The sequence below is a fragment of the Drosophila willistoni genome, chromosome 3R (genome assembly GCF_018902025.1).
Source record: "Drosophila willistoni isolate 14030-0811.24 chromosome 3R, UCI_dwil_1.1, whole genome shotgun sequence".
In the NCBI taxonomy this organism is placed as follows: Eukaryota; Metazoa; Arthropoda; class Insecta; order Diptera; family Drosophilidae; genus Drosophila; species Drosophila willistoni.
The window spans coordinates 13,657,842-13,683,518 of NC_061086.1; the positions used below are offsets into that span (position 1 = coordinate 13,657,842).

General features: G+C 37.8%; 10 protein-coding genes across 10 annotated transcripts; 5 read left to right on the forward strand and 5 right to left on the reverse strand.

Annotated features, from left to right (window-relative positions):
• Positions 1-1,137: 1,137 nt before the first annotated feature.
• LOC6651724 lies at positions 1,138-2,604 on the forward strand. Its single transcript, XM_002073823.2, has 2 exons — positions 1,138-2,205; positions 2,267-2,604. Exons 1-2 carry the CDS (start codon positions 1,164-1,166, stop codon positions 2,470-2,472), a joined length of 1,248 nt encoding a protein of 415 aa, XP_002073859.1. The 5' UTR covers positions 1,138-1,163; the 3' UTR covers positions 2,473-2,604.
• Positions 2,605-3,469: 865 nt separating this feature from the next.
• On the forward strand, positions 3,470-4,856 carry LOC6651253. Its single transcript, XM_002073824.3, has 2 exons — positions 3,470-4,585; positions 4,642-4,856. The coding sequence occupies exons 1-2, from the start codon at positions 3,538-3,540 to the stop codon at positions 4,854-4,856; spliced, it is 1,263 nt and encodes a 420-aa protein (XP_002073860.3). The 5' UTR covers positions 3,470-3,537.
• Positions 4,857-5,450: 594 nt separating this feature from the next.
• Positions 5,451-6,920, forward strand: LOC6651254. Its single transcript, XM_002073825.4, has 2 exons — positions 5,451-6,560; positions 6,624-6,920. The coding sequence occupies exons 1-2, from the start codon at positions 5,486-5,488 to the stop codon at positions 6,821-6,823; spliced, it is 1,275 nt and encodes a 424-aa protein (XP_002073861.1). The 5' UTR covers positions 5,451-5,485; the 3' UTR covers positions 6,824-6,920.
• Positions 6,921-8,586: 1,666 nt separating this feature from the next.
• Positions 8,587-9,974, reverse strand: LOC6651255. The gene is made up of 2 exons (XM_002073826.3): positions 8,888-9,974; positions 8,587-8,823 (listed from the first exon to the last, which is right to left on the reverse strand). Exons 1-2 carry the CDS (start codon positions 9,945-9,947, stop codon positions 8,627-8,629), a joined length of 1,257 nt encoding a protein of 418 aa, XP_002073862.1. The 5' UTR covers positions 9,948-9,974; the 3' UTR covers positions 8,587-8,626.
• A 632-nt stretch (positions 9,975-10,606) lies between these two features.
• Positions 10,607-12,791, reverse strand: LOC6651256 (serine/threonine-protein kinase rio2). Its single transcript, XM_002073827.4, has 4 exons — positions 12,509-12,791; positions 12,061-12,439; positions 11,811-12,002; positions 10,607-11,748 (listed from the first exon to the last, which is right to left on the reverse strand). The coding sequence occupies exons 1-4, from the start codon at positions 12,714-12,716 to the stop codon at positions 10,890-10,892; spliced, it is 1,638 nt and encodes a 545-aa protein (XP_002073863.1). The 5' UTR covers positions 12,717-12,791; the 3' UTR covers positions 10,607-10,889.
• Positions 12,792-12,863: 72 nt separating this feature from the next.
• LOC6651257 (probable glutamine--tRNA ligase) lies at positions 12,864-15,375 on the forward strand. Its single transcript, XM_002073828.4, has one exon. It carries the CDS (start codon positions 12,946-12,948, stop codon positions 15,283-15,285), a length of 2,340 nt encoding a protein of 779 aa, XP_002073864.1. The 5' UTR covers positions 12,864-12,945; the 3' UTR covers positions 15,286-15,375.
• On the reverse strand, positions 15,354-15,945 carry LOC6651258 (peptidyl-prolyl cis-trans isomerase NIMA-interacting 4). The gene is made up of 2 exons (XM_002073829.4): positions 15,781-15,945; positions 15,354-15,707 (listed from the first exon to the last, which is right to left on the reverse strand). Exons 1-2 carry the CDS (start codon positions 15,851-15,853, stop codon positions 15,391-15,393), a joined length of 390 nt encoding a protein of 129 aa, XP_002073865.1. The 5' UTR covers positions 15,854-15,945; the 3' UTR covers positions 15,354-15,390.
• A 230-nt stretch (positions 15,946-16,175) lies between these two features.
• LOC6651259 (3-ketodihydrosphingosine reductase) lies at positions 16,176-17,636 on the forward strand. The gene is made up of 3 exons (XM_002073830.4): positions 16,176-16,564; positions 16,641-17,209; positions 17,269-17,636. Exons 1-3 carry the CDS (start codon positions 16,345-16,347, stop codon positions 17,494-17,496), a joined length of 1,017 nt encoding a protein of 338 aa, XP_002073866.1. The 5' UTR covers positions 16,176-16,344; the 3' UTR covers positions 17,497-17,636.
• A 745-nt stretch (positions 17,637-18,381) lies between these two features.
• LOC6651260 (protein RER1) lies at positions 18,382-20,361 on the reverse strand. Its single transcript, XM_002073831.4, has 3 exons — positions 20,123-20,361; positions 19,806-20,007; positions 18,382-19,737 (listed from the first exon to the last, which is right to left on the reverse strand). Exons 2-3 carry the CDS (start codon positions 19,881-19,883, stop codon positions 19,192-19,194), a joined length of 624 nt encoding a protein of 207 aa, XP_002073867.1. The 5' UTR covers positions 19,884-20,007; positions 20,123-20,361; the 3' UTR covers positions 18,382-19,191.
• Positions 20,362-22,966: 2,605 nt separating this feature from the next.
• On the reverse strand, positions 22,967-25,403 carry LOC111519419. Its single transcript, XM_023180297.2, has 2 exons — positions 24,466-25,403; positions 22,967-24,397 (listed from the first exon to the last, which is right to left on the reverse strand). The coding sequence occupies exon 2, from the start codon at positions 24,228-24,230 to the stop codon at positions 23,151-23,153; it is 1,080 nt and encodes a 359-aa protein (XP_023036065.1). The 5' UTR covers positions 24,231-24,397; positions 24,466-25,403; the 3' UTR covers positions 22,967-23,150.
• Positions 25,404-25,677: the final 274 nt, after the last annotated feature.

Below are 25,677 nucleotides of genomic sequence, written 5' to 3' on the forward strand. Positions count from 1 at the left end.
CGTTTTCGGTACGCAATTGTGATTTATCTGCTCTGTCTGAGATATGAAGCTTATAGATTAACATATTTTATTGGTCGTGCGACCCCAAATCCCAACAATGAAAGCAGAAACGGTCTTTGGATCTGCCTCACAATGTATCTCGTAATTAATTACGAGATGTTTAAGTCGCCTCTATCTATATAGCCCACAGACATATCATATCACACACTTGGTCACAAATCATTTAGGGCTTGTGTGTAAAAGCAAACATCTGAATCATTTATTTAATGAGTGATAGGGCTCAAAAGATCAAGTATACGGTTGCTACCCGATCTTACGTATATACACGTTTTGGGGTTATACTTTGTAATCCAATTTTATTATTAGTTCCCAATCTTGCTTTTTGTCTAAGCAAATAACTTTTACCAAATGTTTTACTACCTATCTATTCAGATATCACAGACACATTCCTGGGCATAAGTAGTTATCTATGTGTATAATAAAACTATATTATACTAGCTAGTAGTAACTAATGACAGCAATTAAGATATAAATATTATAATGAATGAAAAGATGCGTGTTACACTCAACATCAAATTTTTTAAAATATTTAATCCCAAAATTAAAAGAAATATATGAATAAATGTGGATGAAACTAGCCTCCAAACTAGTGTAAGAATCGTAACAATAATAATATTATTATTATATATTAATAAAATCGTAAAAGAGTATAAAATATGCTTATGATAAAATAAATAAAATAGTCTTCACGTCGCATAATAAAACCTTGTTTTTTGATCTTTATAATATTCGATTTTGTTCATCCCATCCGAAAGCGACACGGGCAGACAATTCCGCTTTATTCTAATCCCGGTAAATATTTAAAAGAGGTACTAAACGGGCCCTTGTCACTTAATCATACCAGAATCTGTTACAATTAATCCCCAGGGAAATATCATAAAGTAAAGCTTGTGAAAGGCAAACGCAACGAGCAGTAGAACAAATGTTTGCTATGGATCATAAAAGCGACTCGCGTCAGAAGGAAGATGGCTATGAGGCATCTAATAATACATCGCTAATGAGTTTCACCTTGACAAAGACGAGCTGGAATCTTATATAAAAACAGCCTCCCGTCGCATTGCACAAAGCATTCGGTATCTAAAACTACACTACGACAAAACACTATGGCAGCAGCACCGGAGTGGCTTACCCACGAATATGTTGAGCATGCATTGCGCACTCATTATAAAGATAATCTCCTGCAAATCGTCAAATTCGAATTGAATCCCGCTCTGGGTCCTGGGGAAAACTATGGCGGTGTTTTGACCAGAGTTCGTGCGACCTTTACCCTATCCCAGGAGCGAGAGAAAGAAGTGCTTAAGAACATGATTGTGAAGACCTCCATAGATGATGATGAGCTGACACAGGAATTAATGGCTCCCTATGACATCTACAACAGGGAAATGAACATCTACGAGGGGGTATTGCCAAAGTTGAATGAACTCCTTCACGAGATTGGAGACTTTGAGCAACTGTTTCCTACCGCCATCTATGTGGATCGTGAGCGTATGGCCATTATATTTGAGGACCTCGCCGTGGCTGGTTACGTAATGGCAGATCGGATTCGTCGCCTGAATGCGGAGCATGTCCATTTAATCCTGCGAAAGCTGGCCAAAATGCATGCTACATCCGCTGTGTTGAATGAAAGGCAAAAGGGCTGCCTAGAGGGCTATGATCGTGGTTTCTTCAATCGATATACCAATGCCTATAGTGGTTATTTTGTGGGTGGTCTACTCGCTGCAGCTCGTTGGATGAGACAGACAGAAAGTATGAGTCAATATGCTGACAAGCTTTTCGAACTGGCTCCTCATTACATGGATATTGGCCGAGAGTGTTTCGCTCCCACACCGGGACATGTGAATGTTCTAGCTCACGGAGATGTCTGGACCAACAATGTGATGTTTAAATACGATCCAGAAACAAAACGGCCCGTGGATGTTTTACTCATCGATTTCCAATATTCCTTCTGGGGCTCACCGAGCATCGATTTGCATCATTTCTTTAATACATCGCTCAAGGAACCATTGAGACGCGATCAACAGAACGCGCTGTTCCAATTCTATCATGGAATATTCACCGAAACTCTAACAAAACTTAATTATCGCCAAAATCCCATTCCCAGTTTGCGTCAATTCAAGTTGCAAGCAGAGGAAAAACGTTTCTTTGGTAAACATTTTTGCATGTGCATTAAGACCAAATTTTTAATCAGTTTTTGATCTTCCTACAGCTTTGCATTCGGCCGTTGTTGTGCAACCTGTGATGATCAGTGAGGATCCAACTGATGCCTGTTTTAATGCCTTGATGAATGATGACGAGCGAGGCATTCGTTTCAAGAATCGTCTCTATAACAATCCCATTGTACAGCAAAATTTAAAAGCTTTGGTCCCTGTATTCGATCGAAAGGGTTTACTTGAAGTTGATCAGTGCTGCTAAATGTTAGAAAATAAACTTAATAGTTGTACTTGTATATATGTAAAAATAGATTAGGCCAGAAATTAAAACATTTAACTTAAATGAAAAATCTCAAAATTAAATAAAATTCTCAAAATTTATATTCAGAATGAATACTTTTGTTTGAAAGATATTTTGGATACATTGCAAATGGCTAACCGATCTTTTATGAATATTTAAGAGTCTAAATTTTAGTCTATGCAAACTTTTTGCTATAATTGTTTTAATACCTGTCTCTTGATAACAATTTGGCCTATACATAGAGTAAAAGTTAGTAGTTATCTAATGTATGTATAAGTTGGTATATATTATCTCAAATATCTTGGTGCTAGCGTACGACAGTAGTAAAAATATTATAATGAAAATAAAGACACGTATTACACTCAGCAACAAATTATTTAAAATATTTAGTCCCTAAAATTAGCTTTAACAGATGGCAAACGAATACATTTGTTTAAAGTTAATCATTATATTTATACTGATTTTTCTCTCAAAAAGTTTTGTCCAAAGCAATTAAGTTTATTTCCCATGATTTTGGGCACATACTCTATCATTGGCATTATAGGGTTAATGACTGTGAGCTTTCCAACTCGCTCTTTGCTCGAAAGTCCCCATGTGGGTCTCTTAGCACAACTATTCTGGATTTTAGTCACCTCTTTTTTATCTTATAATCAAAGCTAAAGTCAATATTTAGTCCACATTTTAATATTAAATATTTAATAATGTTGTTTACAAAGAGAAACCTGATCGTTTTACTCTTTTAAGAGATTCTTTGAATAATATTTAGCCTAATCTCCTATCTCAATTTGAACAAAATAATTTAATAAAAGACTGTGAACCACGTCACCCATTCATGCTGAAATCTGGGAAAAACTAATCCTCAAACAAATATCACAAAATAAAAAAAATCTAGGGAACGTAGACTAAACCAAGAGCTTAGTAGTGAAAATATTTGTCCAGCGGCCGGGCATAAAAGCAAAGCGCTTTATTTAAGTAGAGTCGTTCATCAAGTTGCACTGATCATTTACTATCTGAGATTAAACTACGATGACTATGGCATCAGCACCGGAGTGGCTTACCCACGAATATATTGAGCATGCACTCCGCACTCATTATAAAGATGATCTCCTGCAAATTGTCAAATTTGAAATAAATCCCGCCTTGGGTCCTGGGGAGAATTATAGCGGTGTTTTGACCAAAATACGTGTGAGCTTCAAAGTCTTTCAGAACGGAGAGAGGAAAGAGACTAAGAACATGATTGTAAAGACTTCCATAGATGATGATGAGCTGACACAGGAATTAATTGCTCCCTATGACATCTACAACAGGGAAATGAACATTTACGAGGAGGTATTGCCAAAGCTGAATGAACTCCTTCACGAAATTGGAGACTTTGAGCAACTGTTTCCTACCGCCATCTATGTGGATCGTGAGCGTATGGCCATTATATTTGAGGACCTCGCCGTGGCTGGCTATGTAATGGCTGATCGCATACGACGCCTGAATGCAGAGCACGCTCATCTTATTCTGCGGAAATTGGCCAAAATGCACGCTGCATCGGCTGTGCTAAATGAAAGAACAAATGGTTGCCTAGAGGGCTATGATCGTGGCTTTTTTAATAATTATACCAACGCCTTTAGTGGATACTTTGTGGGAACCCTTCACGCAGCAGCTCGTTGGATGAGCCACATCGAAAATATGAGACAATATGCCGACAAACTTTCCAAGCTAGCTCCCCATTATATGGATATTGGACGCAAGTGTTTTGCTCCCACACTGGGACAGGTGAATGTTCTCGGACATGGTGATGTCTGGACAAATAATGTGATGTTCAAATACGATTCAAAAACAGGGCATCCTGTAGATGTTTTACTCTTTGATTTTCAATTTTCGTTCTGGGGGTCACCCACCATTGATTTGCATCAATTTATAAATACATCGCTCGAGGAACAATTGCGTCGCGATCAACAGAACGATCTTTTCGAATTCTATCATCGAATCTTTACCGAATATTTGAAAAAACTTAAATATCATCAGAATCCTATACCTAGTTTAGAGCAATTCAAACTACAGGCAGAAGAAAAACGTTTTTTAGGTAAGTACAAGTTTTTATGAAATTTTAAAACCATTTGATGACGTTGTTTTTCTTAGCCATGCACTGGTCTGTTGTGGTGCAACCGGTGATGATTAGTGAGGATTCCACCGATGCCTGTTTTAATGCCTTGGTGAACAATGATGAGCGTGGCATTCGTTTCAAGGATCGGCTCTTTCAAAATCCCATTGTACAACAGAACTTAAAAGCTCTCATTCCCGAGTTTGATCGAATTGGTTTACTTGATGTACGAAGTTTAGATAATAAAAATTAGACTAAATTAATAATAGAAGGCGAATTTAACTATTTTAGGGTCAGTATATCTCAATTATCTATGGAAAATTGTTTAAATTGAAGGAATATTCAGTACCCAACGACTTTTGATCTACAACTTACAATAATTGCTCGTTTAACAATATTCAACTTTGATTGAGATTCTTTTTGGTTGAACTGTGCTACGCTCCTGAAATAATTCGGTGGGTTTTATGTGAGAATTCTTTATCCCAGATATAATATTAAGCCCAAATGTTTATATAGGCTTTATTATGCAAATATTTACAAGTAAATACATATATGCATATATGTACATACATATATAGCAAACCAGACGGATTTATAGTATATGTACATATAGTAGTAAGTGTGTGAGCAGCTTGTTGAGGCTGATAAAATCGCACCACAGCAAAGCGAAAAAAATACGTAAAATTTATCAGTCAAACGGGTTGTGATTTATAGAGAGCGCACTTACATTAGATATACTTCTATCTAGGTACACGTATATAGTAAGCTTTACGGTTCGCCATGCTATCTTTCACTCATAATCAAGAGTCCGACGAACGGAGGCTGCCTATATAAAGAGACAGCCCTGCGAGTAAACATTGAGCTAGAACTTAGAAAAGCATCATGGGTGAAGTACGTAATAATCATAGCGACAACGATACACATGCGGCTCCTGTCTGGCTGGATGAGGCCTATTTGGAGCCAATTTTGCAACGTAGTAAGAAGGATCCAGGCCTCCGTATCTTACAATTGGATATTAAGCCGGCCACAGCAAAGGGTGAAAATTATGCCAGTATTATGACCCGAGTGAAAGTGAACTATCTGGCAAGTGGTTCCAAAGTGCCGGGTCATGATTTTTATATTGTGAAAACAACGTATGAGAATGATCCTTATATTGCTGGAGTTTTCGGTGGCTACGATGTAGCAACCACTGAGATGCAAATGTATGAAAAGATTCTGCCACAATTAACTGATCTGCTCCAACAGACATCGAATCCTGAGAAGGTCTTTGCTCAAACTCTGCACGTTGACTACGAGCATGCGGCAATTATATTCGAGGATCTAACCGTAACAAAGCACCAGACTGCAGATCGTTTAATTGGATTCGATATGGAACATGCTCAATTGGCCCTGCGTAAGCTGGCCAAAATGCATGCAGCGGCTGCCGTACTCAATGAACAACAGCCCGGGGTACTTACCAAATACGATCATGGCATCTTTAATCGTCATACTCAAGGTTTTGCCCCCTTCTTTACAAGTATGGTGGGTGTGGCAGCTGAATTCGCTGCGGAAACCTCTGAACTGGGACCATATTATGAACAGAAATTGAAAGCAATGCAGAAACGCGTAATGGAATATTCCACTCGTGCATACGATCCTCAGCCGGATCAGTTTAATACTTTAATTCACGGTGACTATTGGGTAAACAATGTGATGGTGCGCTATAATGAAAACTCCAAGGAACTTCAGGACTTGGTAATGATTGACTTTCAATTTTGCTCTTGGTCATCGCCTGCCGTCGATTTACATTATTTCTTTAATACATCCCTCGAGACCGAAGTTCGCTTTCAGCATCAAGATGCTCTAGTGCAATATTATCATAGTATTTTAGTGCAGACATTGAAAGATTTGAATTTCTCTGGTTATATACCAACTTTAAGGCAATTCGTACTGCAAATGGAGAAGGCACGCTTCTTTGGTAAGTACATTGAAATATTAGGAAAAGGTTCTTTATCACTTAATTTATATATTTATTTTATAGCTGTGACTGTTTCTCTGGTCAGTCACGCCATTATGATCAATGATCAGAATGCAGATGCCGATTTCAATGGTCTTATGTTGGATGATGAAAGAGGTCGTAAATTCCGTAAACTAATCTATACTAATAAGAAGTTAAGAGACATTCTTCAACGATTACTTCCTGTCTTTGATCGTTGTGGCTTGCTTGATGTTGTGGACTGATAAGCGTCACATCAATATATGGGCATTCTTGTTAATTAAATATGTATATATATAAATGAAGAAAAACAAATAAATAAAAATGTATATAGTAAACATATAACTTGTGCAAAAGTCTTTGATCTGGTAAGGAATTTGGTATTTAAATATCGAAAATCTTACTCTAACAATGTCAAAATTAAAAAATATCAAAGAAGCTAACTTCGGCTATGCCGAAGTTTATATACCCTTGCAGTATACTTGGCAATAATATTTTTCCTTTTTGAAATTTCTTTCCCTGCAACTCAATTCATCAATACACAAACAAAATATTATTTCTCTTTTTACCACAAGTTTTTCTTCTTCCATCATTTTCTAAGCAAAGCACGGCACGCATACACATACAGTTCATGTAGCGTTGCGTCTGTGTGTGTATGCGTGTGCTCTGTTGATTTGATGATGGCAGTAGTAGGCAGCAAGCAGCGCTGCCGGCAGCGTTTGAACCGATTTATATTGACTGTAACTTGTGTTCTATTTATCGGATCAGATTCAAATTTTGGGATCTGAGATTTTATATCTATTACTATCATATTGGTAAATTTCATGGGGATACTCCAATTTTTGCAAAAATGTTTCTTCTAGAGCTATATGATATAGTGGTCCGATCCCAAAGATTTTCATACTTTATCTCACCCGGGTAAAAAAAAGCTCCCAAAAAAAATTTCATCCCGATAGCTCTTAAGATGGCTGAGTAAAACGCGTACGCACCGACGGACAGACGGACAGACGGTCAGACGGACAGACGGACATGGCTATATCGACTTAGCTTCTCATGCTGATCAAGAATATATATACTTTATGGGGTCGGAAACGTCTCCTTCTGTGCGTTACAAACATCTGACCAATTTTATAATACCCTCTGCAAGGGTATAAAAAAGATGTCATGGTAATTATTACGTCTCCAATCGAAGATAGAAAAATTGTTAAAATTCAAGGCAGATATCTCCATCTAAAATGAAATATATTGAAATATATTTCAAACATCTAGATTTGTCAAAGGGTCATCTGATATTGGCTTATTTTGTTTCGAACCTGCTCTCAAATCTGTATTATTTACAATTCTAAAATTTTTTAATCTAAATTGATTATGAAATCATGATAGTTCATAATATTAAGGATATTTTAGTTTCTAGGTTCTTAATTTTAGAAAATGAATACATTTTTGCTTATTTTTTGTTCAATGTTATGTAAACTGTACGTATTCATTAGACATCTGCTACAAATGCATTCATTTTCTAGGGAAAATTATCAGAAACTTTTATGAAAACCATGAAGGAATATAGCATAGAAAAGATACCTATTAAAAAAAAATTATCGGAAAAACTTAGTAATACTAACTGAAAGGATAACCAGAATTTAATACTCCTTAAAACGTCACGAAGACTTCAAAAAACTTTCTTTAGCGAAGTCTGCTGATGATATAACTTGGTGGTTCTTGAAATAGCTATACAGACAACCTGCTCACCTTTTGTGCTGCCTATGATTTAAAATCTTATAAATTAGTAAGATTTATTGAAGCCGGCTTAAGCCCAGCTTTGATTAAATAAATAAAATCTATTAAAATCCGTACCAACCAAGAGTTATAGAAACAGTTTGGCGATTTAATTGTACATTAAAATTATTATTTCTTTTTATGATTTCAACAAAAATTTAAAATATTAGGTCACTTTAATTTATCAACATGTATTGATTATATTTAATATAAAATTATATTTATATTTGATATTTAATTATTCAATATTTTATATACTTATACTGTAAAGTTTGTTACATATCATCAAGCAAGCCAATTTGATCAAAAATGGGCAACCAAATGTGAAGTTTCTTTCGTAGAGTCTCATTTTGATACAGGGAATCGTGCAATTTTATTGCGCTCTCCGTGTTGGTCATCAATTTTTCAATTGTTGCCAGTTCAGGGCCATTATATAGCATCACAGGCTCAAAAATCAAAGTGGTATAAAGTGCTAAAGAAGGAAATCAAATTCTTATTAAGTTTAGTTGATTTTTTCTAAATACAATAATACTCACCATTGAAAGAATGTGCCCGAAACTGCAGTTGGAAATCAAAAAGCGATGGTATTAAACCATTATATTTAAGTTTGGCCAAAGCCCTAACCAGATGGTTATAGTAGAACTGAACCAATTCAGTTTGATGGTTTAAACGAAGATCCTCATGAATGGAACTATTGAAGAAATAATGCAGATCAAGGGCTGGCGAGTTCCAAACGCAGAATTGAAAATCAATTAAGATGCAATTGCTGGGCTCATCCTGAGCATTATAATTGAACATTAGATTCGTGCTCCACACATCACCATGTAATAATGTAACAAAGTCACTTTTTCTGATATCCGTTGATTTTTCGCCATAATCCATTATACGATCAATTAGTTTATTTATTTTCAATTGGTAACGTTTCTTTAAATCATTGTCCAATTCAAGGGATCTCGATAGTCCTCTCAATAGGTTCTCGTATACCGATTGATAGCCTCGTGTGTGTCGATTAAAAAAGTTACGATCATAATTTTTGGAAAATATTCCCGGTTTCCTTTCATTCAGTGCAGCGGACAATGCATGAAATTGTGCCAACTTTTCTAGCACCAAATGTGTATGGGGCAGATCTAATTTGTCTAAACGATTGACCAATTTATATTGCTCCAGTCCCAAATCCTCAAAAGTTATGGAATTCTTGGGTCTATCCACACAAACAGTGGCCGCAAAAAGTTTCCTCTCATCATGAAGTTCACGTCTCAGCAGTTCGGCCAATTGTGGCAAGACTTCTTCGTACATAATCATTTCTCTGACATAGATACCATAATCTTTTAGCAAATGAGAGGCAGGATCATTCTCAGCCAGAGTGGTCTTGACCAGAAATGTGGCATGTTGTGGTTCATTTTTTAGAATATCCGTAAAGTAGTCCACATTTATACGTGTCAATACACTGGCAAAATTCTCACCATTCGATGTGGCAGGTTTTATATCCAATTTCTGAACTTTTAGATTCTTTTCCTTAAAGTAAATCTGTAATTTTTGCTCCACATATTTCACGGTAAGCCAATCTGAAGTGGGATGTGCTTGTTTCTTAGACATGTTGATGCTTTGCTATAGCACTGCAATCTAGAAACAGTTCTGGATTTAACGTTAGCTTTTATAGTAAAGTGGCATTCTTATCTTATCGTAGAAAATATGTATTAAAGGTAAAAACTATACATATATTTTTATTTCTCTCGTTTTCACACTGTCATCCTCGTCAAGGTATTTCATTCTCAGACCAAAATCTGAGATTGCATTCGTTACGTATGCCAAACAATGCCTTGGTTTATTTAAACAAGCTTTGCGCCCACAGATTACGCCATAAATAAGCAACCTCAGTCGCCGATCTCAAACATGTGAATGTACTTAATATGCAACTAGAATCGTTAATATACATATCAACCTAAACCAGACACTGCTTTCACTACTTACTAGAATAGCTTGATTAGGAAATCTTTTTATAAATTCCAAATCAAAGAATACAAGTCGCTATTTAAATAAAATTTATAATAGTTAAATTTGCATAGAGTAAAAGTCTATTTGTCAGTTATCAAAAACTCAATAAAAGTACCATAAACGACGCATCGTTTAGGTAATGTCTAACGTCGACTTTTCTACAAGCATTAAGCATATGAATACGTCCCGGAAAATTCGTTTAATTTCACCATACCAAGTTGATTTGAATCTTTACATATTCTGATGAAATTGTTTTGCAATTAAAGTATCTGAGAAGCACTTGAGCAGCGTTTAAATTTATTTATTATATAAAAATAGAAATGATGTAAGATTATTAGGTCTCTGAACTATTATTTACGTATGTTTTGCCAAGTAAATTGGAAACAATACAGAATTTAGTTGAAGCTAGATTAGATGGTGGACGACTTTCATCTAAATATGATTTTCGTGGAATTTAAATAATTTTATTTGTAAATAAAACCCTTAATGTATATATACACTCTAACAAATGATAACATTCGGTAGTTTTCCTTTTCTTTGATTCTAAAAGTCCCAGCCAGCAAACTCCTTGACAACATCCTTATTTTCCTTGCGATGACGATGAACGGCACTTGCTTCTCCTTTGACAACACAACGTTTACGTTGTTCTCGTTTCTCCCGTACATCCATATTGCGGCGTATACGATCAGTAATCACAGACGGAGCAATTGTGCTAGTTGTAGTGGAATATGAGCGCTGACTTTTAGCATCGTTCAACATTTGTTTGACCATTTGCAGGCGATACATGCGAGAATTGGGATCCAAGGTTGATAATTCTGGAATTTCATCGGTTTCCAAGTCGTTGGAACTGATCGATTTGCCATCTTGATCATCATCTGCGGCAGGAGGGACATCTGTAACTGTGTCTTGAGTGGCAGTAATTGGCTCAGCAATTGCGGGTGTAGTTGGTATGGGTAATGACTGATCTGGAACCTCTGGCCCAACTGTCAAATTGCCCAAGAATTGTGTGCATGACTCAATATAGCGACGAATGGCATCATTTCCTGATTTCTTCTCCTGAGAAGACTTGGTCTCACTGTAAGATACTTCATTCTCCAATTGACGACGATATTCGTTTAATTCATCAGAAGCATTCGCAGGCACCAAAGCTGGTGGTTCGTCATCATCTACCACAGCTTCCTCTTCCTCCTCCTCGTCCTGCTCCGTGTCTTGCTGAATCATGCCATATTCTTGCAAAAGATCTTCTTCCATTTCCTTTGTAAATCCATAGCCAGTACAATGAACCTCTGCATCAAGATCATCTTCTCGGACCAAATCACTGAATTTCGGATAATCTTCGCTTTCATAACCGAATTTACGTCTAAACATTTCTCGGACACATGTAACATCGCGTTCAAAGAAGCTGCAAAGTATAGAAATAAAGTTTATCTAAGAATTTCTTGCCTTTCTACAAAAAGGACTTACAATTCAGCATTCTCATGAGAGGTTGACATCATTTGAGGGAAATCAATTAAAATGGGTTTCCCCGAATCTGTGAGCATCAAATTGAACTCATTGAAATCGCCATGGATTACGCCAGAGTTACCCAAACGCACAATGAGATTCATTAAATCATCATAGACTTGTGGTGGATCGACCAACTCTTGAATTTGAGTCCTACAGAAAGAAAAATATGAATAAGTTTTCAACCAGCGGGCCACAATAAACTACTTACATGGGCCAACCATTTACCAGTTCCATGAGTACACAATGCCGATTGAAATCAATAGGTTTTGGAACTGGAAAGCCACGATCATATAGAGCAGACATATAAGCAAATTCACGAGTTGCCGATATGCGGGATAGGTACAACCATGAAGTCTTATGACGGCGTCCATGATAATCACGCTTCGATTTCACATTCCGGAAGCAGGTGCGTCCCAAGCGATGCAATTTTAGGCATATGGGTGTGCCCTCCTCATCGGCCACCACATAAATGTTGGACTCTTTGCCAATGCCAATTTGATTGCCAAATGAACTAACAGATCCACGCAAAGTCAACGATTTGAGAGCCAAGTAATCATACCCAGTATTGGTCAGACGGTATCCATCATCTGGAAATTAAATGCAATAGTTATTGTGATCTCGCTTTGGATGGATTTTCAATTTTCACCCCTACTTACACTTTTTACCCCGTTCATAGGCTAACAATTTGTGTTTGCAGAGTTCTTTGAGCAGCTTGTGTACTCCGCCCGCCTTCAAATTGGCAATTGCTGCTGCCAAAGGTCCGGGTACCAATTCGTGATTCTTCATGCCCATCTCAATGGCGGTGAGGACACGAAAGTCCTCTTTACTGAGATATCGCAAAACTGTTACATTTAATTTACCCATGGCGCCTTTGCTTTACTTTTATTTTTATTATTAAATTTCTACACGTGCTGTGAACTGATATAGAGATGGGCGATTGTTTAGTAACTTCGCAGCCGTGCCACTCGTGAAATACTCATCACTAATCCCATCTCTGATTGCAGTCACAGTGACTAAACTTTCTGCCCATCAGCAGGGTGGAAAAAAAACGGAGAACAACGAAAAAAAAAACAATCAAAGGACCACGTCAAGAATGGCCGGCGAGGATTTAATAGCCAAGTTCCAGGAACTGGGCATGAGTGAACAAAAAGCAAAAGAAACATTAAAGAATGCCAACGTAACTAAAAACCTGCAACTCGCCCTAGACGAGATTAAGGGTGCCGCTTTGGCCGATGGCGTGGGCATGTTGATTTACCACATGGCCAGCAAACTGAAGCCACAAGTGGCTGAGCATTTGCCACTTTTGGTGCGCTATATACTCGAGCGTAAATTGGATAATACTCAAAGAGTAGATGCAGCCCTGGACTACATCCTGAAGAGTGGACAAAAACTAAAGGCAAGCATAAATGTGGAGGAGCTGGAAAAGGAGTGTGGCGTTGGAGTGGTGGTAACCCCTGAGGAAATTGAACGTCATGTGCAGGCAAAGATCAAGGGCAGCTACAAGGAAGCCCTGCTCGAACAACGTTATCATTTCAATGCCTTTAAGATTCTTCAGGATGTACGCCAAGAACTGAAATGGGCTGATGCCAAGTCCGTGAAGGCCGCAATCGATGTAGAGATCTTTGATCTATTAGGACCCAAGACTGAGGAGGATCTAAAGCCCCCATCAAAGGCAAATGTTCCGAAGCCCAAACCAGAAACCAAGGCATCTTCTGTAGCTGTAGCAGCAGTTAAAGAAGAAACACCATCTGACGGAGCCTCTTCCATAGCCGAGTTGATGCGTACCAAGGTACACTTCCATAAACCAGGCGAGAATTATAAAACGGATGGTTATGTGGTCACCCAGAACACAGAGAGATTGCTGAAGGAGCATCTTCAGAAAACTGGTGGCCAAGTGCACACTCGATTCCCTCCAGAACCTAATGGTATTCTCCACGTTGGTCATGCCAAGGCCATTAACATTAACTTTGGCTATGCTGCAGCCCAAAATGGAGTTTGCTATCTGCGGTACGACGACACCAATCCCGAGAAGGAGGAGGAAAAGTTCTTTGTGGCCATTAAGGAGATGGTCGAATGGTTAGGTTATAAACCCTACAAGATCACCTACTCCTCGGATAACTTTCAACAGCTCTATGAATGGGCTGTAGTCCTTATACGGGAAGGATTAGCCTATGTCTGTCATCAAAAGGCTGAGGAATTGAAGGGATTCAATCCACCTCCAAGTCCATGGCGCGAGCGACCCATAGAGGAATCTCTTCAACTGTTCGAAGATATGAAACGAGGCAAGATTGATGAGGGAGCAGCCACGCTAAGGCTGAAGCTTACCCTGGAGGAGGGCAAAGTTGATCCGGTGGCCTATCGCATTAAGTTTATCCCTCATCATCGTACGAAATCCGCATGGTGTATTTACCCCACATATGATTACACACATTGCCTGTGCGACTCCATTGAGCAAATAACTCACTCCCTGTGCACCAAGGAATTCCAGTCCCGGCGCTCATCATACTATTGGCTTTGCAATGCCTTGAATATTTATTGCCCCGTCCAATGGGAATATGGTCGACTGAATATGAATTATGCATTGGTATCCAAACGCAAGATAGCCAAGTTAATAACGGAGCGCATTGTCCATGATTGGGATGATCCACGTTTGTTCACCTTGACGGCCTTGCGACGACGTGGCTTCCCTCCAGAGGCTATTAACAACTTCTGTGCCCAAATGGGTGTGACTGGAGCTCAAATCGCTGTAGATCCTGCAATGTTAGAGGCCGCTGTCCGAGATGTTCTAAATGTAACAGCACCTAGACGTTTGGTGGTCCTTGAACCTTTGAAGGTGACCATTTCCAATTTCCCGTATGCGGCTCCTTTGGCATTGGATGTCCCAGATTTTCCGCAAAATCCTCAGCAGGGAAATCACAAAATTGTCCTGGACAAAACCATCTATATTGAACGAAGTGATTTCAGTCAAAATCCCGACAAAGGCTATAGACGATTGACCCCAAAGCAGTCTTTGGGTTTGCGTCATGCCGGCCTGGTCATCTCACTGGAAAAGGTTATTCAAGATCCAGCTACCGGTGAAATTTTGGAACTTATATGCACCAGCCAATTGGCCGAGCAGGCTGAGAAGCCCAAAGCATTTGTCCAATGGGTATCGCAGCCCGTGAAATTGGAAGTACGTCTGTATGAGCAGCTTTTCAAGCACAAAAATCCTGAGGATCCGAATGAGGTCCCCGGGGGATTCCTTAGCGACATCAATGAGCAGTCCGTGAGCATAGTGCAAGCCTATGCGGATCAAGCTATATCCAAGGCCAAGGTCTATGATAAATTCCAATTTGAAAGAATTGGCTTTTTCTCGGTCGATCCAGACTCTAAGGAACAGCAGCTTGTATTCAATCGCACAGTGGGTCTCAAAGAGGATTCGGGCAAGAAGTGAGACTATCTCTGCCCCTAGTACCAATCGCTCATGAATTTGTGACTTTTTAAAATCAATAAAAAATTTGGTTTATAAAATCAGAATAATAAATATTTGAAAATCTTTTTATTTCTTGCCCTCCACCATAATGATGTGATAGCCAAACTTCGTTTTAATTGGTGGATCGGTGTATACGGGATTATTGACAGTCGAGATGGGCAGGGCAAAGGCAGCATCCTGAAATGGTCCAACCATGGCTCCCCGTATCTGCCATCCCAAATCTCCGCCCTGTCGTGCCTTGTCCTCGCTGTAGGCAGCAGCCACTTCTGGGAACTTTTGTCCCGCCTTTAACTTTTCCATGGCCTCCGTAATCTTGCCTTGCTTCTCGCAAAGGATGTGACGTACTTTCACAGCATTTCCACCTTTCTTTTCCTTGCCGGCAGCTATTGAACAATGGAAACATATTGGAATTGGCAACAGTTCAATTAGAAAACAGTTGGAGTCAAACTGACTTACCTTTATCATCAGCTGCTGGCTTTTTTGCACCACCTTTGGCCCCACCGCCCTTGGCATCCTTCTTTGGTGGCATTCTTTTTAAAATCTGCAGCTAATAAACAAAAAATAAATTCGTTGTAAAGTGGAATAACATGTGTTTGGTGTTGGCATTAGTGATGGTACTTTTTTATTATTTATTTTGCTTGGTATTAGAGATGGTAGTTTGCTCGAGTCACTTTTTCAGGGAAATAACATTTAAAATTATATAGAAATCTAAAAATTAGTAATAGATTTGAAATAAAAATGCATTTTATTTAGTTTAAACCAAAGAGACTTTCCTAATCAAAATTGTATACCAACTAAATCTGAATAATATGTACATGCTATTGCGATTATTGGCGCAGTCACTGTTAAGACAGTGATAAGACCGGCAATTACTCATCGCTAGCAACTTTCTAATCAACTTTCATTTATAACTATAACTTCGATTAACGTTCTTTTCGAACGGATTTAAATTCTCAACGCTCTCTGATTCTCTCTCTGGAAGCGGCATACTACGATTTTGATTATCAGAGGCTGTCAATCATGGAGTTAACACTGGAGATTATGTTTTACGTGGGTGTTGCCGTCTTTGTGCACATTTTGGTAATTCTGTTCGTTATGGGTAAGCAAAAGAGCAAGTCAATTTGTGGACGCCATGTGGTGGTCACGGGAGGATCCAAGGGAATTGGCCTCTGCCTGGCTGTCGAGTGTGCAATGAAAGGAGCGGATGTAACTGTGATAGCTCGCGATGAAAAAATGTTAAGTGAGTAATAATGGGGACATTGCGAAGGGAGCAACCGGATGCCTTTTTAACGCTCGGTTTTTTCTAATACTCTTAGGTGGAGCTGTGGCTCTCATGGAAGTTATACGTCAACGACCCGAACAAAAGTTTCAGTTTCGCAGCCTTGACATCGGTGGCGACTACGAGCAGGTCGAACGGGTTTTGGGCGAGATCGAAGAAAGTGTCGGTCCCATTTATGCACTGATCAACTGCGCCGGCATGGCCATTTGCGGTGTCTTCGAAGAGGTCTCTGTGGCCGATGCCCGTAAACTAATGAATGTGAATTTCTTTGGAAGCTACAATTGCACACGCTATGTCCTGCCCAAAATGAAGAAAGCAGGGGAAGGCATTATAGTTATAACATCGTCGCAGGCGGCAATGTTTGGAATCTTTGGATATGGTCCATATGCGGCCAGTAAATATGCCCTGCGTGCCATGGCCGAGACTATAGCCATGGAGTCAAGAGAATTCGGGGTATCCGTAACTCTCGCCTTGCCCTGCGATACAAATACACCAGGATTCGAAGAGGAAGAGAAATCCAAACCACGGGAAACAAAAATCATCTCCGGTGGCGGTGGATTGGTGGAACCAGAGGCAATGGCCAAAGCCATTTTGAAAGACGCTTTGGTAAGTTTGTCCCTCATATCAGGCCTCAAATCGTTTTATATTTTATCTTCTTATTACAGAAAGGAAATTTTATTTCGACTGTGGGCGCTGAAAGTTGGTTAATCACTATGTTGGGCGGTGCCTTAATGCCCTGGGATGGCTTCTTTACCAATCTACTCCATGCCTCAGTCATTGGTCCTTTGCGTTTGTTCAGCTACGGCCTGCATAAATATTTCAATAGTGTCATCAGCAAATGCGCCAAGGAAGATCGTCAACAAAAGGCCCTGAAAGAAGAGGGATCGAATTGAAATTGTTAATTAACTGAGATGTTCAAAAATATGTTGAAAATCGTACCTGAATGGCATTAATGTAACCTTTTTTAACAAATTACAAATCACAATTGGGAACATCCGTTTTAATTGAGTTGTTCTAAGTATATTAACTAATTCCAAACGACCAAAAGCTATTCCAAATTCTTTTAAACAGTATCGTATTTTGGCTTAAAAGTTTCTAATATTAATTATTGTTTTATTTTATCATTATTATTGTTATTAATATGCATCTTCTTTTTGCAATCATCTTTTGGAATATAATATTTATATTTTATAATTACTTTGTATGGTGTTTGTTTCCTTCGAATAAAAGAAGAAATATTTGTATGTAAAGTGTTCGAAACTGATGTGATAATTACGTTTTAGTACCGGAAGCGATTAACTAGTCTGGACATGGAATAATCTAAAATTCAAAGTTGTCAACTTATATGATGGACACCTCATATTGAGATTGGGAAGCACATGGGACATGGGTACTTATTAGAAGAGCATTTAAATAATTTCCATGGCCTGAAATATAAATCCAATTTGTATTTGGTTGGTAATTCGTAATTGTTAAATGTTAACAAATGTCCGATAAGAATTTCTTTAAAGATAAGATAAGGAATTTAGATATTTGGGTCGTTGATATTGTTTTTGGTGGGAGAGTTTTCAAATGGTTATCAAATGTCAATATAATTGCCTTAGCCTAATAAATATTAGTTATTCGAACGTTTGGCAGAATATTCCTAAGCAGAATCGCATTGCAATAAATTAGTTGACTCTTTAATAATTTTATCTACCATTGAATGAAATCTCACAACTAGCTATTTAAATAATTGTAGAACATGGTATAAACTAAATTAATTTCACAATTTATAGTTTTTTTTCACTTTCTTAGGCTCCTTTATTCATTTGACGCACCACTGTTTACACTTCTTCTTAGTCATATAAGTTTCCCCATCTGTTTTTCTGTTCGTTTGTTTTTTTTTTTAACACTTCAATATAGTTTAAATTTAAAGCTAACAAAAATTACTAAAATAATTAATAATGCAAAATATATATTTGTTTTTCTTTGTTTTTTTGTTTTTTACTTGCTTACATACCTATAAATGTATAAGGTATTGCATTCTATTGTATATTGATTTTGTTTTTTTTTGTTTTTGTTTTTAGCATCTATTATTTGGAAAACAAAATTATAGTAAAATAATAAATGTTAAAAGTTAGGATTTAAATTAAGAACTGAAATGTTTACCATAAACTGAATTCCATTTGTAAATTACATAAGTTAAACAATTAACAAATTATATGTGTTTTCATCGTGTTGCAGTTTTGTTTTGTTTTTTTGTTGGTTTTCATTTACTTTTTGCACAAGACGCCGCGACGACAACTCAATAAATACGAAAATAGGGCAGAAAAAACTAAAGCAAACCAAAATAATATATATTGTTGTTTCTTTCTTTGTCATTCTTTTGGGTTTCTAGTTGGCTAGTAATCCTCAATTGCTATAATTTGCGGTGGTTTTATAGAAGCTGCAGATGCTGCTGTCCCCGCCGCCGTTGCCGTTGTTGTTGCTTTTTCTACTCCTTTATTATTATCCTTTATTGGTGACCCAACATCCTGGGTCGCTGCGTTGTCGCTAGTTGCTAATGTTGCTCCCGCTTGCTTCTCTGGCGTCTGTGCGGCTAATTGTCACTTCGAGTTCGCCCCCACTGAGTTGGGTCCTGCCGCTCCAGCCGGATTGACAACCTTCTGATAGCGTGGCTTATTCCGAGTAAATGGCAAATACTTGTACTTAATCATATGCTTAATCTGTCGCTTCATCGTAATGCAGAACAATGTGATGAAATACATCACCAGAATGGGCCAAAATACGGGCACATTGAAGAATTCAAAGAATGTGCATATCAGGCCAATTAACGTACTTTTTGTCACCGATAACCAGAATTTGAATTCGGGCAATCGTCGAATAAATGGACGAAATTCCTCATTGCTACGTGTAGGCAAATTTGGGCCCTCATCCTCATCATCCTGGGAATAGGGATCGAATTCAGGATCAATTTTCGGCGTTAGGAACGCAATAAACAAATTCAGATGATATATGCCCAGGGCATAGCACACAATATACCAGCCGTGATACAGGAAAATACGTAAAACAAAGAGCAGGAGCAGGAATCCCGCAAAGCCCCAACGCAGGCGAGTGTGTGGCGTGGAGCGATCGAGGTTGGATTGATAGATCTGAAATGGACGAAAGAACACGGATGAATTTGACGCAAATTGAGGCGTAAGCTGGGCAAGCTACTTACCTGTGATAATCGTTGAAAGAACTTTTTGATGCCACCGCCGGACGATGTCGTGGCACTGCTACTGTCTTCATTCATCATTTTGTCGCCGCCACCTCTGTCTTTTGTCGCCTCTTACCATCCAATCGAAATTCAGACCCTCTTTCTGTTCTTTGAGTTTTTTGTTGACTTTGACGTTGACACCGAATTTAGGTCTGCTTTAGTTCTATTGATTTATTTTGTTTAAAAACAGCAAACAGAAAGCAACATTTAATTATTTCATTGCCGAATCGACGACGTTAGCTGCTGCTGCTGCTGCTGCTGCTCCTCTCCTCACTCACTTGCTTTGCCCTGTTCTGTTCTCTTCTTCTTGTCTTCTCTGAAGTGTCTGATGATTGTTGTTGCCGTGGTTGGAGGGTTGAGTCTGTTTATAAAGCCTTTAAATAATTTCTAGTCCTTTGGGTATTTGTGTAGATATAAACTAATTAAATTACACTAAAGATTTGTCGGCAAAATTAATTTTTTTCTTTTTGCCAGAGTTCACCACGTCATTATGATTATACCAGGGATTCGTGTTGACAAAAAATATAAGTCCGGAACTAGTTCCGGCACATGATTGAATGAATATTAGAATATATTTTTACAAATTATACAGTGATAAGCTCTAAAAATATATGCGCTATTAAAAAACAGAATGCGTAATCATTTCGTTTAGTCTTTACTTTTCTTGTTACATGTTTTGTTTTTAAAAATTCTTTCTATCGGATTCGACTCGTTATTAACAGTGCTTCCCATTTAACAGTCAGCCTGTTAACAGACTGTGTAATTAAACAGAGCCAGTCTGGCAACGCTATTTCTGGTATTTGAGCGGGCGCTTTATATTTAAATTCGAAAAAAACCATGTGTGTAAACTTTATTTGTTTTTTCATTTGTACTTTTTTTTTTATTATTTTCTATTTCTGATAAAAAATAATCACTTCCTGGGAGGACATAATTAATTTATAGACACAGGCGTCTAATTATAAAAGTTTGCAGTTTTTACAGTATAAAAATGTGAAAAATTGATTATCATTTCATGGGTGCCAATAATTTACAAGTGATTCGCATTAAATCATGTTTTAGTATTATTTGAAAATATTCATAAGATGCGGTATTTTTCAATTCCCCCTTCTCCAACACTCGTATGTACACAGTATTATCAACATTTATAAAGCGCGTTCGATTGTCGTTGTAAAAAATCCAAAATTAGACTTCCATAAAGTTTTTGCGATCATTTTTCCAATGGTTATATTCTCACCCGAATCGGTCTGATGGTTATAGTGTTTTTTTTCCAAAATTTTTGTAAATTTAAGAAGAATGAGAATAAGAACATTTTTCCTATTTGCCTCCAACTGAGAATAAGAGAAAGCTAAAGCGCTCGTGTATGTGTGTTTTGCAGGAGCGATCGTGTTGAATGTGTGTGTAAAGAAACTTTAAACATCAAAAAAGAAAAAGATGCATAAATAAAGGAGAGCAAATTTCTAGTTAATGGTAAGATATGTGTGTGACATTGTATAAACTAATATTTTCCAAGAAGATCTTTGACTTTTTGCCGGATCAATTAATTAAAACTTTTCATATTTTTAAACTTTACTTAAACCACTCCTAAGTTGCCACTGCCAGTTTTTTCTGAATTATTGAGATTTTTGAAAGATTGATTTTCAAAATTGCAATGGTTAAATTTCTGGAACTTAACTGTACTAAAAGATATGCCGCAGCCCCCATATTTACTTTATAATAAACGATGAGTACATATTTTACTCCACATTTGTTTATTTTTTTGAATTTGTCGCAGCTTTGGAATTGTTCCCCAGAAAAGTTGTTTCGAAACCCATTGCCCCCTTGTTGCTAATTTTTCGAAGAAATAACGGAATATGCATACATTTTAGCCATTTTACCGTTAGCCGAATGCGGCAATTTTTATGCACACGCACTCAAACATTTGCCATTCAGTTCAAAATGCCGCCTTAATGTAGTTTCCAGATGGCAAGCCAGGTGACGGCCGAAGAGTGCGGCGTTTGGTGCGGCGAAGGAGTCAAAGAGATGAAGGAAAAGTTACAAGTAACGAGGACAGGCGGCAGTTTGCCTTCAGCCGCAAGTAACAAATTGAAAAGGCAAACGCAACCTGCCGCAAAGCAAAAACGATTTCATTAAAGCTCTTCAAATATTAAAGCGCATTCAGTCAGTCAGGGAGTCACTCAGTCAGTCAGACAGTCAGTGGGTGGAGCATAAGCGTTCCACTATGGCTAACACTACCATCAAAAACGGCCCTACCCCAACTTGATGACGCACTTCCTTTTCAGCCTGATGTCCCACAAGGTGTTTGGCCACACTTTGGCTGAATCCTGAAAGGGGACTGAGGTGGGGTTAGGTGAGGTGTGGTTCATATTTGTTGTCGAAGTGTGCTGTTTGGTCCTCGTACGCAACATCTTCTCTCTACTGCCGCCATCATCATGTCTTGTTGGCGTTTTGTCTTTTTCCATTCCTTTTGTTGTCGCTGCTGTAGTCATCTTTTATTTCATTTTGTCTCTTAAGTGTCAGAGCATGAAACGGACAATATAATTTACATTCGGTATGCAAATGTTCCACTTTCAGTCCCCCCAACACAAGCAAATATAAACAGACCTATGTATATACACACATACATACACATACAATATATGTATGTGAGCCGCCATAGCGTTCGGATATGGCAAATTTACAATAAAAACACAAAAGTTTGAATAAGTAATTTTATCAAAAAGGCAAGGCGTACGAATGAATCGAGGATAATAAGGGGCAGGATGTCGAGTTCTTGAGCCAACAATGCTCGAGAGCACAGGATAAACGACCGCAATTAGTAATTTTTTTTTACAGACAAACTTTGATTACATTTACATGGATGTACAATGTACATACATATGTACATTAATAAAACCGATGTGATATGTACATATGTATATAAATATGTTATAGACAATAATGTCTATTTAAAATACAATTAATTTTCGAACACAAATGCGATTTTAACATTCATTTATCTTCACTGTATAAAATAATTATAGAGCTCGGCAACCGTGAAAGCTGATCTATCAGGCGGAGCAATAGTTTGGAATGTAGGTTTGAAACAGTCCATAATTCCTGCAAATAGAATCTGAGCAAAAGTATAAATTTGTATAAGTTATATACGTCTATTAACGTTTTTTTTTCTTTTTCTTCTGTGAACCAAAACAAATTTTTAAAATACATATTACTTAAACTAAAAATGTTTACATCAAATTAAATGAAAATTTTGTAGATTTTGTAGAGACAATCTAATTCGTGCCTTTTCCACTCCTGAATGGGATTTATTCAGGTGCGCTTACTCTTATAAGCTTTGATTTGGAGTATTTTATGAGGTTGATATTCCATGGCCCGTGCATTCTTGATGGAAGTAGCTGCATTTGTTCGTCGTAGACCAATTGGAAAAGTTTCACCGACATCGTTTGAGTAATTTGAAAACGAGGATCTTTTCTTAGGAAAATCATTTGTCTCGTTCCGTTTCTGTTCGGATGTACTTTGGGTACGTTGTTTCTTCATTCGGCTTGGGGCTAGAGAAACAGACAAAGAGGCCGAAGAAACATTCGGTGCCACAATAGATGGGCGAGCAGCTGCACCCAAGTTTGAATCGCTGGCTGAGAAACGTGCAGCATTCCTTGAGATCTTGTGACAAATTTTAGGAAACTTTCCCTCCGGTAATTTGAGATGTTTCACCTTTTTGATGGGAATACTTTTTTCATGTTGAATTGGTAACTCTTCGCTGTAGTCGAAACGACGAAAATATTCGGAATCCGCTGGCCTTTTGAACAACATTCTGGCTGGAGATTTGGACGGTTCAGACGATTGCCTCTTCCTCTGCGGAGATGGGCGAGGAGGAATTGTATCTTGAGCAAATTCTTTCATCATAGTCCGCACGACCTGCTTAATGTGAGAGTTGTGACGCTCATGTACCAATTGCTCCACATCCGACATGCGACTCTGAAGAGTCTCCAGTTTAGCTTCGACCGTGTACAAACGTTTCTTTAAATTCAGAAGGGCATCTGCAAATAACTTGGCATTATTGTCCAAGACTTTCTGAATGGAATCCCGGGATATTATCTCATTTACGGCCCTTTTTAAGTCCTCCATACGAACATACTCAGCATCGCAAGACCGTACCGCTTCTTGGGGTTCATCTAAGCGTTTCATTTCGCGAGCAACGTCCCGATGGAAATCCTTGGACATCATAATTGATGTCACTTGTTGATGTATAAGATTACTGATTGATTCGGTCAACGGATAATCGAATTCCTCGCTCGGTTTGTTGTTATGACTGCCAATTCCGTCTAGTCCAGGTGTCTTCTTTGTAAGACCAGAGGTCTTCTTATTGAATGCCAGGCGTTTTACAGGCATTATTTTTGAATTTCAATTGAAATTTTAGAAAATATAGAAATTTTTAAATATTCTTAGCAATATACATATGTATGTTGCTTTGTCTACCCCGACGAATACGTATGTAAATTGTGACTGTACTTTACAAAGTTGTTTGAAGCTGCTTTGACAACACCCTCACACGCCGCCTATTTGTAATGTTATTAAATAGAAATGTCAAACTTAATACATACATAGATACATACAAGATACCTACCACATAAAGGTGTTCCAAAACAGATATTCAGCACTAATTTTTGACACTTTTTCAACTTTTTTCTCTCCTGAACTGAAGATTAAATAGATAATATATATGTCACAAAATTCCATAAGCAATTCGTCTGAGAAATTTATCCACTGAATGTCTGGCAATTATGGAAAACTGAAAGATTTGGTCAAATTTTCCAAATCCAAGTCATTTGGTGACATAAAAATATCCTCGATTTCTTGAGCTTTGCTTTCTTCTTTATATTTCTTCAACAGTCCATAATAATTTTCTTTCTTCTTCTCTGATATTAACAAATAGGACTCGGATTGAGATGTCCCAGACGCATCATCTTCGCTCCTTACATAGATGCCCGTACTAAGCTTTGTCGGCTCATTCAATTCAATAGATTTACCCGTTGCCATCTTCTTTACGATCGACTGCATTATCTCCAGAACTAAGGATTCTTCAATGTAATGATCCTGTTGTATTATTTTGTCCATCTGATCCGAAATTTTGTTTAACTTTGCATCAATTGAGCTCAAATGTTTCTGTAGATTTTGTATAGGACGAGGATTCCGTTCGCTGTCTTTTCTTAAAGTTGACTGAAATGCAATTCTGATGTCTTCCGTTTCAATATAATCACATTTGGAGTCTTCCAATAATTTCATTTCTTGAGCTACGTCACGCTTGAACTCCCGAGACCCCATAATTTTGGTCACCTCTTCGCGAACTGTTTTCTTCATCTTCAGTTCATTAAAGCTGCAATTTTTGCTGGAATCGGGCGATTGTACCTCCATATCCTCCGGCTGCTTGTTGGCTTTTTGATTTGCTTTGAACATAGTTTCTTTAAAATTTGGGAAAACTTTATAATTTTGTATATAAAAAAAATATAATAAAATAGATTCCGATAACTTGACTACTTTTGTGAATTTAAATATATTTATGAGCCTACATAAAATTTCTACTAATATGTGATAAAAATGTATAAGGTTGTGTCTTGAAACTTTTTACAATGCCAACTTGATATTGAATTTGAATACTATATTCTGAAGTTCCAGGTCGGAACAACAAAAATTTGCAAAGTCGGTAGAAATAATAACAATATAATAAGGATAGTTAAAACAACTAATTGGTGTCACCCAAATTTGAGGTCTTTAATTTCCGAAAAAAAAACATGGGCGGAAGGGGCGTGTTAAACATTTGAACTGCCTGCACACTCCA